The 13278-nt window shown below is 39.8% G+C and overlaps 1 protein-coding gene across 1 annotated transcript in view; it reads left to right on the plus strand.

The window, feature by feature from the left end:
- RMND5A (required for meiotic nuclear division 5 homolog A) overlaps window positions 1-13278 on the plus strand; it is a 38412-nt gene that overhangs the window by 813 nt on the left and 24321 nt on the right. Inside the window, exon 2 of the mRNA XM_026648108.2 lies at window positions 8475-8617. Coding sequence (XP_026503893.1) covers window positions 8475-8617 — 143 coding nt within the window. The remainder of the gene's footprint in view (window positions 1-8474; window positions 8618-13278) is intronic.

Consider the following 13278-nt stretch of genomic DNA (forward strand, 5'->3'; position numbering starts at 1 on the left):
TCCCCCATCTGCCCCTCCTCCCGATCCCGGCTTCTCGGCCACTCGCCCGAACGACCCCCCGATCCCGGTTCTCTTCGGACCCCTTCCCCAGCCGTAACTGTAAGAAACCCTGGGGGTCCACTTTCTCTGTGTCCGCAGGAGGCTCCCTCCCCCCCCGAGACCCGGAGCCCCTGGCTTCTCCCCCCTCCACCTCCCAAATGTCCCGGTCTAACTTCTCCTTGGGCCCCCTTTCCCCGGCGCCAGCGGCCCCCTTCACCACCACTACTACCACCATCGCCCCTTCCCCGTTTGGAACAACTCCCCGGGGCTGCGGTGTCTCCCTCCTCCTCCTCCCCCCACTTCCTGGCCTCATCACCCCCAGCCTGTCCCTGCCACTTTGAAAGGGCCCATGGCTTTTTCAGATGCTGTGATTTTTAAGCACTCAAGGAAAATGAAATAGTGATTTCATAAGCAGAGTGTAAAAGGGGGAAAATTCCCAGCCAGTCAAAACATGTAAAAGTTAAAGGAAACTGGTTTTAGACAAACTTCCTTAGTTCCTTTTCTTCCTTTCCCATGCCTATGCAGTTTTCGTAAAGGGAAACAAGCCTTTGTTTACAGTTTCTGAGATGGTATTGAATGCCCTTGTAGGGGGAAAGGTGAGTCACAGCAATTTAGTGAAGAGGTTACAACCATGTTTAAATTTAGACCCCGTCCACACCTTATAGTTAACAACATGCAACAACCATTGTTGCTAGTAGTAGTGTGGGGTTCTAGCAGGGTTTTCCTGACCTGTGTGCTAGGACAGGGAGACAAGGTGGGTGAGGTAATATCTTTTATTAGACCAACTTCTGCATACTGCAAGGACAGGGGCATTTTTCTGTTTCCCTGACCAGTTAAAAGAAAGAAGCAATCCTTCTTCATGCTCATTCAGGGAAACGGTGCAGATCTCTGCTACCCTCTGAACTTAAACACCTTTGTTGCTACCGTGGTTCTAACCATAGCATAAACAGAGCCTTATTTGGGTGCTGGAGGACGTTAGCACTTCTGGTTGTGGGGTGTTGAGTTGGGACAGGCATTGGTCAATTTTGGGTACGCCTACTTATTCTTTAATGAATAGAAACATTTATTCCTGGTTAGGAGATTCTGCTGTGGCATCTTTATATTGGTCAATATGTTTATATCTTTATTCCTTTGCATTGAGTAATAATGGGATTAGTCACTGCTATTGAAAGAGCAGTCATAAAAGCCAGGCTGGGTGACATAAACAACAGGTTTATTGGATTTTCTGGGCTAGATTTAATGGGGCTTCAGATGAAGATAAACATAGCCCCCTAAGTATTATATTTGCAAATAATATTTAGCACTTTCAGAGTGTCATACACCATAGCAGCTTTTATAAACATGAACCATGTAAACCTTGCAAAATCCCTGAGAGGTAAATAACTCAGTATTTATACATGTAATGGGAGGCAGTGGTGAGACAAATCATGTGATTTACCCAGTTCCATAGAGGAAGTGAGTGATAGATATGGGATTAGAATCTGGGCGTTCCTGGCTCCCAGTCCTGTATTTACTGTTGCTGTGCTCGAGAATCCACTTTTGTTTAGTTCCAAGAGTTGTATTTGTTTGTTCTAGTCCTGTGCAAATGCAGCTGCATGACTTTAGTTGCGTTGATGTCAGTGAGATTACTCATGTGAGTAAAGTTAGATGTTGGCAGGATCAGGGCTGTTATTTATATATGGCAGTTTGTAGAGAGACTATAGAGTCAGGCCCTGTTCTGATGATCTTACAATTTAGGTATTTGTAGAAGTCCAGTCCAATATAGGCAGTAGAGTCTTCATTCTGTGAGAAGTTCTTGAACAGCTGTTAATCCTCTGCCAAAACTTGTTCCAGCTGCAGATTTTTTCAAGGGTTGGTGGATCAGAAATTCCTAGTGGCATTATCTACCAGTAATTAATTCTTTAGAGAATCTTCCTCTTCGGAAGCACGTTTTAAATAGTCTCTCATATTTTTTTCAAGTTGTCCAGGCAGGTAACAATTAAATTAAATCTGTTCCTTCTGCACCCTCCTTTATTGGTCCACAATTCAAAGAAATTTTTTGTCGTACAAAACGGTTTGACTAAGTGGCCAGCACTTTGTATGTTTATTTATTATTTAGCGTGTGCATAGTCGTCTAGCCAAGCGATGGCATCTTCAGTGGTGTGATGCCGTTCTTCTAGGCCACCGCTGAACCTAGTCAGCAGGCATTCATCAACAGTGTGCGTCATCGGCTGTGTTGTGCCGCAGCTGCACAAAGGGCTGTCACAAAGGCCCCAGTGATACTGGTTGGCTGCACAGAGACCGTGCCCGATCCGGAACCTATTCAACCATTGGCGCCGGGGCAGGTCAAAACCAGGCTGGCAAATTGTGGGGTCGGCGACGAGGGACTGGTTGGGGAATTATAACAGATATCCATTCCTCTTGCCAGAGTGTTACCGCCCTAACATCCTGGTGAGGCAGATGAGACCATAATGGGTGACGTGACAGCAGACGTGCAGCTGGTGGTTTAAAAAGGTGGTTGTGCAGCGGCAGGCTTGAGTTGGCGCGTACTTTCTCCAGTAACCGGCCAGTGGCAACCTCTCGTCTGATATGAGGAAGAGCATTATTGCTCAGAACTGGGAGCCATGGGAGTGGAGTCGGACGCGTGGTGGCAGAGATGATACGCATGGCAACATGGAACTGTGTATCCAGCAGTTTGGTGTGTGACGATCGACTCCAAACTAGCGCGCAGCACTCTGCCACCGAATTCGAGGTGGCAAGAGCTGACGTCCGCAAAGTTGGAGCACAAGCACCCCATGATGAACCTGACAATTTGCTAAGAAGATTGTTGCGCCTCTTAACTTTAGCTGCTGTCTTCTTCATGTGGGCATGGTAACTCAGTGTGTGGTCTAAGGTCACACCTAGATAGAACGGTTCTACTTTGTGCTTCACCTTCTGACCATTCAGATAAACATTCAGTTTTCAGGTTGTGCTGGTGTGATGAAGATGGAACAAAGTGGAGACTGTTTTTATGATGCTTGGCTGGAGGTGCCAAGTCTTATAGTAGTCAGCTAACTTTATCATGTCCCGGTTTAAGATGGCATCAAGCTCGTGAAATGTCCGGGCCTGGGTACCGAAACAGATGTCGTCTGCGTAAATGAACTTTTGTGACTCTGTTGTTGGCAGGTCGTTGATGTAAAGGTTGAACAGGATTGGAGAAAGCACAGAGCCCTGGGGTAACCCATTGTTCTGTCATCTCCAAGCACTCGTCTTCTCCCCCATATGGACTCTGAATTGCCTATCATGGAGGAACAGTTCAACGACGCCTATGACCCAAGGTAGCAGGACCCGTGATACCTTCACGAGCAGGCCAGTGTGCCATACCGTATTGTACACCGTTGTTAGATCGATGAAAACAGCGCCCGTTTTCAGGTTTTTCTGGAAGCCATTTTCAACAAATGTGGTCAGCACGAGTACTTGGTCGCATTTGCTATGGCCTCGGTGAAAGCCGGCTTGGTCAGGGCTCAAAATTCTCTCCACGTCGGGTAATATGAGCTGTAGGACCAAGCGCTCCGGTACCTTGAAACACACCGACAATAATGATATGTTAAAGACAGTCAATAAAATATACATCTTAAAAATTGAGACTCTTATCCTGCAAGGAGAGTTGTGTGGTATGATCCTTCTGCTTGCAGAGGGTCTCATTGACCTCAGTGGGGTTCTGCTTAGCCGGAAAGATCAGCCTACAAGGATCCCTTTGCGGGATCCAAGCCTCTTATCTGTTAAAAAAACAAAACACTCTTGTCTGCCTTTACTCTCTTGTGACTGTGTCCCCGCTGTGCTTCTTTTCTAGACCTTTAGCAAGGCTGGTGCTATCTTTTTTCATATCTTGTAAAGGGCCATATATGTTGTTGGTACCTAATGAATGAGCAATGTGAATGTGAATATTGCGATTGCTTAGTAAACACTCTGAAATAAAGTAAGGGGTGTTTACTGTGCAGCTTCAGACAGTTTGGGGACGTTATAAAGCTACCTTTTTGGATAGCAAAATTTCCAATTTAATTTTCACTAGTGATTTGTAACTTTTTTAAAATAGAACAAAGTGTTCAAGCTTTGTTCTTGTTGTTAGTAATTTATCTTATTGCTTACTTTCTCATTTTTACCATGTAATTATAATCAATTGGAATATAAATATTGTACCTACATTTCAATGTATAGTATATACAGCAGTATAAACAAGTTATTGCATGAAATTTTAGTTTGTACTGAGTCCAGGGTGGATTTGATTTAAATCAAATTGATTTAAATCACTACTCAGGAAGACTTGATTCAATCATGGTTTTCTACATAAAAGTGCATTCTTGTTGGTTGTTATAACCGTAATACATATTCTTCACAACTCAGAGATAGATGTAGGTTTCATTTTTAGAAGGTACACACTGTACATTTTTAAACAGTGATTTATTTTGAAAACTTTTCAGATTAGTTTTACAGCTACATCAGAAAATGAATGATTGGTTATTTCATTTACCAAAGGTAATTGAAGCAGATATTTATGAAGTCATTGGGAGGTGAACTATTTCCAATTCAACAGGTTAATCATTAATATTTGGAGGAGTTTCTTGCGATGCTGTATTAGGAGGAGAACATCACCAGACAGACATTTAAATTGTTTTATTTAACTAAAACAACAACTTTAAGTAGTCTGGATTTTTTTCTTCAACAGCAAACATATAATATTTTAACAAAACAAGCATATGTCCCTCCTTTCTCACATTTATCTCCAGACTTCTTCTCCTCGTCCAGATCTATTCCGCCCCCAGCAATCTTCTATTCATTGAACTTTTTGAAGCTTTGCACTTTTAGAGAGAGGTAAGGGATTGACTCTGTGAACACAAATTTGCAGAGGGACAATAGAGTTGAGGTCTGTTATGTCTCACCTCTATATATTATTTATTTATTTAAAAACATTTTTCCTGTTAACAAGCATGTTACCTCTGGAGACACAAATCCACAGTTTGTGAACTGCAAAACTAAGCATCTCTGATGGTATCTTCTAGACTGAGCACTGAGTCCCATTGGGTAAATAGAAAGATAAACCTAAATAATCTATACAAAAGCCTGTGGAATCCCATAAAATTGGGTCCCTAATCCATGAACTATTGGAACTAATTTACAAAACTTTTCTTAAACATTACATGAATATATTGTCTCATAGTATAGAATTAGAATTTATAATCCCTATTCTGTGATGAGATATCTTTGAGCTATAATGTATCTTAATTAAAACTATCTTTAGATAGGTTTTTTTCCTCAAAAAGCATTTTATCAAAAAAATCCGATTTAAATTTAAAAAAATCTGATTTTTTTAAAAAAAATCATTGACTTTTATCCATCCTGGTACTGGCTTCGCTAGTACTTGTTGTAAAACGAGGTAAATATCTAGATAAGTTGATGTACCCCCCAGGAGTATGCGTACCTCTTGGTTGAGAACCACTGTCCCACCGTGTATTGCAGCATACTACAATAGTTGCAATAACTATGCCTGTTCTTTTTGTGTGGTATGAATGTATTGGTAGAAAACTTGATTTTGACTTTCTCTCTCTGTCATGGTGCATGATCAGTAATGTGTGTATTCTCGTATCCCAAATCATAATTATACACACATGATGATGTGATAACAGTGTCAGACTGTTGCTGTCCATGAACATTGCATTATTAAAAGAACTCCAATTTCTGTCTGAAATTTTTTTTTTTTTTTTTAAAACCCATTATTTGTTTCAAGTTATCTCAGGTGTTACTGTAACGGAAAGATTTGAGAGGGGAAAAATATTTTTTCTTCTGTCTTTCCTTTGTGCGGTTGACAGCCTTTTCTGTGTAAAGATTGTCCTTGTTTCTCTATAATCAGTTTCCACTTGTTGTGTGGGTTTTTTCACACAACAGAAGAGGGATTTTTTTTTAATTAGGGAAATTGTGAAACTACAATAATTGGTGGGGGAGAGAAATCGGTGGACAGGTGTAGTATAATACCTGAAACTACTTTAACTTTTTTAAAAAAATTGAGCAGCTTTCAAGTTGACATCATCCTTTTAATTTCAGATTAATAAATTTTAAGGCCAGAATGGACTATTCTAGCCATCTGGTCTGATCTTAGTGAATGTTGATAAGGAAATATTGATGAGTGGAATGATTTCTTTCTGCCTCATATATAATCTCTAAGGCTGGTGGTTTCTCGTGGCAAAAGTCATGATTTTATGCCAGATGGGGTTGGTTTTTTTAAGTCATGACATACAATATTTTACTGAAAAGTCAAATATCCCTTACTTTACAATAACAGCTATTAAAACAATAAGATTTATCTAATAGTTCAAAGCCATTCCAATAAACATGTTCCCTGCTTTGTGTGCACAGAGCCAAATATGTAACATTTGGTAGAGGAGACTGGCTCCCTGCTGTTACTCCATATTCATTTTTTAGGAAGAATATGGAGTATTAGTAGTTCTTTGCCTTGGTGACAAAGACCATGGCTTTATGAAGAGCACCTAAAGGAGAAACGTGATTGTTATGGCTGTAGCAAACATGCAACCTTAAACATTGCTATTAGTAAAGATTCTGCAACTAGAACTTAGCACGCAATCTTGGTAATTCATGAGACAGAATGGGGGCTTGCTTTTTTGGAGCTGTATTGGCTCTGTGGTGCTCATGGCAGAAAAATATTGCTTTGTCAGTAAAATAGGCAGATATGGTTGAGGTACCTCAAAGCAGGCGTGTGGAATAAGGAACTGTAAGTTTGTACCTAGTCCCTCTGATTGCAGCTACACTTCTTCAGTTGTGAGACTTCTTTGATTTCCTTCACACAGCTTGTAAGAGAATGTAAGGCATGAAGTTAGGGGCTATACATTATGGTACTTACATTTTGTTTCTCCTCTCCCCACACTTGCAACTCCTGTGATGGCAGTTTATTACACATGTTGTAATGCCTGAAATATCAGAAGAGAAACTGACTGTGCAACACTCTGCTCCAACCAACAGTAATTCAAGACACAGAATGAGAAAAGAATAGCGATTAAGATTAGGGGTTGGTTTTTGAACCTTGTTTTATTAAATGTTGTGGAACTATTAGGATCTCATCCTTTTAAATATTTCTCATGGGAAGGATTTATAGCTAGGGCTGTTAAGAAAACCATTCTTGGACTGGTTGTTTACTTCAACCATCACTGTGTACGCTACCTGAGGGATATTTTAACACAGACTTGAGTGTGTGCCTGATTGAACGATGTAACTCGTAGAATGATCTGGGCGGAAGCAGTGATGAGAAAAATCCTCTCATCAGCAATAGGTTCTGAAACAAGACTGGAGGAGAAAGTATTCCTGAATCTGGGATCCGAAAGTGGGACTGAAGCAGAACACTGAAGAGAAAAAGTCCATTTCTCCAACTGTGACTATTTAACCCATAGGAAAACTGAGGCATAGACAGTGTGAGTTGCCTGGGAGATACTGGGATTAAGTTTAGGGGTTCTCAAACATTTTCATATTTATTATTTTATACATAGTGTGCCTCCTCCCCTCCCACTGGTGATCCCATAACATTCCTGTGGCAACTATTGAAACTGATGCAATGGAATATCTGGAAAGGAACAATGTATTTTTAGCTGTCACATGTGATTTAGTAACTGGAAATGAGGAAATCCAGCACAATGTGACGAGCCAGCTCTTTGTGGACCACCAGCAAGTGCTCTATGGCCCAACTCTGCTCTTTGAATCAGTGTTTGAGACCTGTTGGTTTAATTATTTAGACATGGGATTGTGAGTTAGAAGATTTAGAACCCGAATTGTATTGCTTTGCACTTTGTTTTGAATATAATATGCTACCAAATCAGAGTGGTAGCACTTGGCACTCACTTTGCACTGGTGTAAATAGCTATATAAGGTGCAGGGCAATAATGAATTGGGCTCTTAGGTTCTAATCCTGGACTCTGTGTGTGCAGGCACGCAATAATGTAATGCCTAGCACTAGTACATCCTCAAAAGAACTGCACAAATGAAAGCTGATCCTACAGTGAGGGTAGAAATGATACCCCAGTACATTCTGTGAGGAAGTTTGGTTTAATGTTAGTGCTTTGAGATCCTTTGGTGAAAGGCACTAGAAAGTCCTATTTATCATTAACCTTGAATTCATCAATTTAAAAAACTGTTATTCCATTCAGGAGAATTTGTACCTGCCATAGCAAAACCGGGACTGGCATCTTAATGAAGTTGTCCCATATCCTATAGGTTTTATTTTTTTAAAAACTGTGTTTAGCTGATGTTCCTTTGCCTACACTTTCTAGATTGGCTTTTGACTTTGGTTTTTTCAGAGCTCTTCACTCTTCCAGTACCATTTTCACCTTTTATCATCTTCACCTATTTGGGAAGGATTTAGCATTATCATTTGTTTATAATAAAGTTTGTAATTAATTTTCTTGTCTTCTGCCTAGACCAAGATGGAGCCTTGTCAGGGACAATTTCCCTTGTTATGACACAGTGCTGTAAAAGAATAAAAGACACAGTTCAGAAATTGGCCTCAGATCATAAAGACATTCACAGCAGCGTTTCCCGAGTCGGAAAAGCCATTGATAAGGTATTTATGTTATGAGTTTTATTGTGTTGAAACTTGTTAAGTATTTTCCCCCTGTATTTTATAGTATATAGTCAACCCTGCTATATTTGGAATCAAAAGGTTGGGGTTAAATCCTGGCCCAATAATTGGAAAAATTCCATGCACTTCAGCAGAGCCAGGATTTTATCCCTGTGTATAAACTAATCTTCTGAAAGTTCAGACCACTCTGTATAGAGACTCTCCCCCTTTCAAGCATATTAACAAGATAAAATGCCCATTAGCATATACAGGATTAATAGTTTAATGTCACCTTGATCGTCTTGATCGATCGGTTCTTCAGCCCTCGTATAGATTATGCCGATCACAACACGTCTTCCATTCTTCTCATATCCTGGCCTTCCTTCTCCATGTGTGGCCATGTCTTTTCACGATAAAATCTTCCCATCTCTTTGGAGGTCGGCCAAGTGGTCATTTCAGTTCCCGTGGGTACCACTTGGCGACAGCTGCAGTCCATCGATTGTCAGTGAGCCTCGCTGTGTGTCCGGCCCATCGCATTTTACTATGCCTGCTCTCAACGACGACGTCCTGCACTCCACTCTGCTGTCTGATCACTTCATTGGGGACTCGATCGAGGATTGAAATTCCCAGAATTCTTCTTTCCATCGCCCTGTCTGTGACAGACAGTTGCTGCTCCTCTGTCTTCGTCAGCGCCTATGTTTCGCTGCCGTACAACATTGCTGGCAGTACTGTTAAGTTGAAGAGGCTGGTGCATGTTGCCTTGTTGATTTTTTTCCTTGGAGAACATCCTTGATAGAACTGAATGCGCACCAACCTGCTTTCTTTCTTCGCGAGAGTTCCCCTTCCTGATCGTGGCGCATGTTCATTTCTTGGCCCAAATAGACATATTGCTCAACTTCTTCTGTTGGTTCTCCCTTGATTGTTATTTGGGCTTCTGGCAAGGTATCACACCGCATACATTTCGTTTTGGAGCGGTTAATTTCAGTCCGACTTGGCTGCTTTTTGTGTTGCGTTCTCATAGCATTTTCTGTCGTTCGATAGTATTTTCTGCAATCAACACGAACCATCTCAGATTCACGGATGATATTAACATATTATAGTAATATAGCAAAGTGATAACAGGATTAATAGAAATCTTCTAGCTAAGAAACATATTATTTCTGGGTATCATGTCTTCTTTCTGTCTAATCACTGGTAACAGATGTTTAGACAGTTGTATCCTGTTTTAGGAGACCTGTTAATCTGGAACAGCTTTATCAAGAAAGGTATTTTTGCATGATTTTTTTTCTAGTTTGCTTTTAATCAGTTCACTGAGGTCTTGGTCCTGCGAGGTGCTGAGCATCCCACCGGATCAGGGCTATTAATATGATGCTTTTGGGCACTTAATAAATAATAAAGAGAGCACAAAAATGATCATAGTTGAAGTTTTTCTGGTGAGACATTCTGATACAAATTCCGATCTCAAGGATTTCTGGGAGCTCCACAAGTTACTGTCGGATAGATTTCAATATCCCTTCGAAAAGGTACCAGAATTCTCTCTCACAGCAATTGATGCCATTTGTAAACGTTCAAACCACCCTTTTCCATGAAACAATATTGTGAAGCATTCTTCCCTCTCATGGGCGATAATTCTCTGCGTAAGAGCATCTGTAATAAACAAAACAAAAAATCCCCCAACCCCTTTTTTTTCCCCTCAGATTTTCGTTTGTTTTATGGTTTAATATTTAGATCTCAGATTGTGTGTACTGACAGATTTCTTAAACACAGTGACAGACAGAGTTGGTAGACCGCAGACAATTCTTTTATAAAGGAGACCTCTGTGAATATGTCTCTTGCCTCTAAAGAGCCAACTCAGCTATACAAAGTAAGGATTAATCTTTTATCTTTCATAACCAGGCTTAAACAAGACATCTAATCTATTAAGTTTTAATTTAGTAGAGCAGAGTGCACTAACAATCGTGATACACAGCACACTGCATTATTGGGTGGAATATCTGTGCAACTATTGTGATTTTTTGTTTGTTTGTTTTCTCTCTATTTAGCTATCATATAGATCTAAAAAAGAATGTATGGCTTAATACCAACAGTGCTAATCCAAGCATCAGTGTGATATTCAAAGCTTAAGGATACATCTGTTCATAATTCTAGCTACTGTATCTAAACCAATTAACTAGAGTAAAAGCAATCCATCCTTATTACTAGCTTGAAACCTGCTATAAATCTGTTTAATCTTGTCTTGAGTTTGAAACTTGTAACTTCAGCCCTCTTTTGATTTAACAGATGGACTTCATCTGAACCATTCTGAATTTGATTAGGTTCTTTTTCTATTTAATTGCTCTGGTAAAACAGAATAGCACTAAATAATAGCAACGTAATTTAGGTGGACTTAAGTACTGAGTGAAACAATAGGGAAATTGTTTGTAGTAACAAAAAATAAGAGGTATAACCCCCCTGACATTTAGGTATTTGATAAAATTAGACATGGTCTTTTTTGTTTCCAAATAACTGTTTCAGTTATTCACTTGTGTAGTTTCCCAACAGTTTTATTGTCACTTTTCCAAATTAAGTTTGCCCAGTATTAAAAAATGGACCATATAAAAGTTTTATTAAACTGTAGGAACCACATGTTAGAGACTGACAGAAACAAGAAGTGGAAAGACATCAACAAGTTCATCTGGTCTGTGCCCACAGTGGGTGCAGGATTGCCAATAAGTTCAGTCCTGTGATATTCTGAGCAAGCTCAACTCCCATCAATATCACCGGGAGTTCAGGGCACAAACACTTCTTCCAAGTTATTTGGCACTTCGTAAGATCATGCCTTGAAACACAGACTTTCTGTGAGATCTTGTGCAAGTCACTTGAACCAAAAGCTTCAGTCCATACAGCTGGAAAACTGGGTAGAAAGCAGGAGCTGCATCTGCTGAGAATTTCCCTAGACAAATAAAACTACAGAAAATATATTCTAATTCTTCTTGGTCTATTCACAAAATCCATTGTATAAAGTGGAACATAATGATTTAATGGACGGTCAGGTTGAAGAAGGTCTCATGGGGTTCATCTAATCTATCTGCCTGCGCTGACTAAGATAATGTTTGCATTTCAAACAAATCTGATTCTGTCTAGTGAAGTATCTATTGGCTTATTAGGGTTCCATAACCAATTTAAATTAAAGTCTCCCCAAATAATATACTTAAGTTTTATACCGAGTCAAAGTAATTAGATATAATTGATCTAGTGAATCGATCCCTCATGGCTTCCAGACAAATACTAGACAAACTTTTGCTGTCAATAATTAAAATCCTCGTTAGAACCTGACAAATGAGTCTTTTACTGTAATTCACAGGATGTAGGTTTTGTATTTACAATAGCCTTCCAGCAGCATCTTCATTTTCGTCTTTATTTTTACAGATAGAATAAAACCCCATGACAATGTGATTGGTGTTTTGGAGGTCATCAGGTTCTTGTTAAGATATGATCAGATGTGGACAAGTGTATCTCACATGAATTTATCGTGGGCTTCAAGACTAGAATGAGGCTTCCAGTATTTATTGGAACTAATGTTAGTTGAAAGTTACATCCCAGTGATATCTATTGTTTCAAATCAACCAGTGCTTCCTGCTCAACAAGCTCAGATTTTGATGGAATTTGGGTGTGCAATGAGTCCATAGTGAGTTGAGATTAAATGTTTCATTTCCTGTGTAATGAAAGGGAGGGGCCTACGCATGATATTTCTGTTGGCCAGTCTTTTGTTTATGCAACTCAATACAAATGAGCTGGACACATTTACTAGATTTACTCAGTAGGGTTCTCGCTGAGATCACAAGCTCATTATCATAACCACTGAAGAGGAACTTCAAATTTTCTCATGAAGTCTTAGCATCCATCTCACCAAGATCTTTAACTAACCAAACCCTTTGTCTCTATATCAACTATTCAAGATTCCCAGGTTCCACATCTGTGAAAGTTACTCCTTATTACAAAGGGCTGTTGCTTCCTCGGAAGGGAATGATTACAGCCAAATTTAATCTTAATGTAGTTTCTCTGTTCCCCTCCCAGGATCAGAGTCACATTGTTATCATCCAACAAGCTGTTTGCAGTGGTTGGCCAGTGATTTCTACCTGTTGAATGTAAAACACATACTCTTGAATGGTTTCTACCTGTTGAATGTAAAACACATACCTGTTGAATGTAAAACACATACTCTTCAATACCTTAGACACCAGCTGATCATGATTGAGATGTGAATAGTAGAAGCTCACATCCTAGCAGTTTCCATCTCGTTAGTAGTTAGATACCCGTGCTGGTGTTTTGAGGTGAGACTGTTATCAGGAGAATGAGGTGGAGGAAATGCTGGCTTCATCCAATTCTTCCATACCTTCTCTAAACCTTGTTCTTAACGGGATACAGTTAAGTCAAATTTCACCCCAAATGTTAAGTTTTGGGGAAACAAGCTTTAACTAAGATGTCTGGAAAATTTCCCATGAAACAAAATTAGTCCAGGGGATGGGGGGGACGGACACACATTTTAAAAATAAATATTCCCTTGGAGTGATGTTCAGATCCTACAGTTATGTTAGCTATTAAAGGATCCATTCTTTACAACCCAAATATTATATTATGAACCAGGAAATGAAATGGACGGTGAAATAGACTAGTTATTACTA

Source organism: Terrapene carolina, unplaced genomic scaffold (assembly GCF_002925995.2).
Source record: "Terrapene carolina triunguis isolate 2854851 unplaced genomic scaffold, T_m_triunguis-2.0 Scaffold66, whole genome shotgun sequence".
Classification (NCBI taxonomy): domain Eukaryota; kingdom Metazoa; phylum Chordata; order Testudines; family Emydidae; genus Terrapene; species Terrapene triunguis.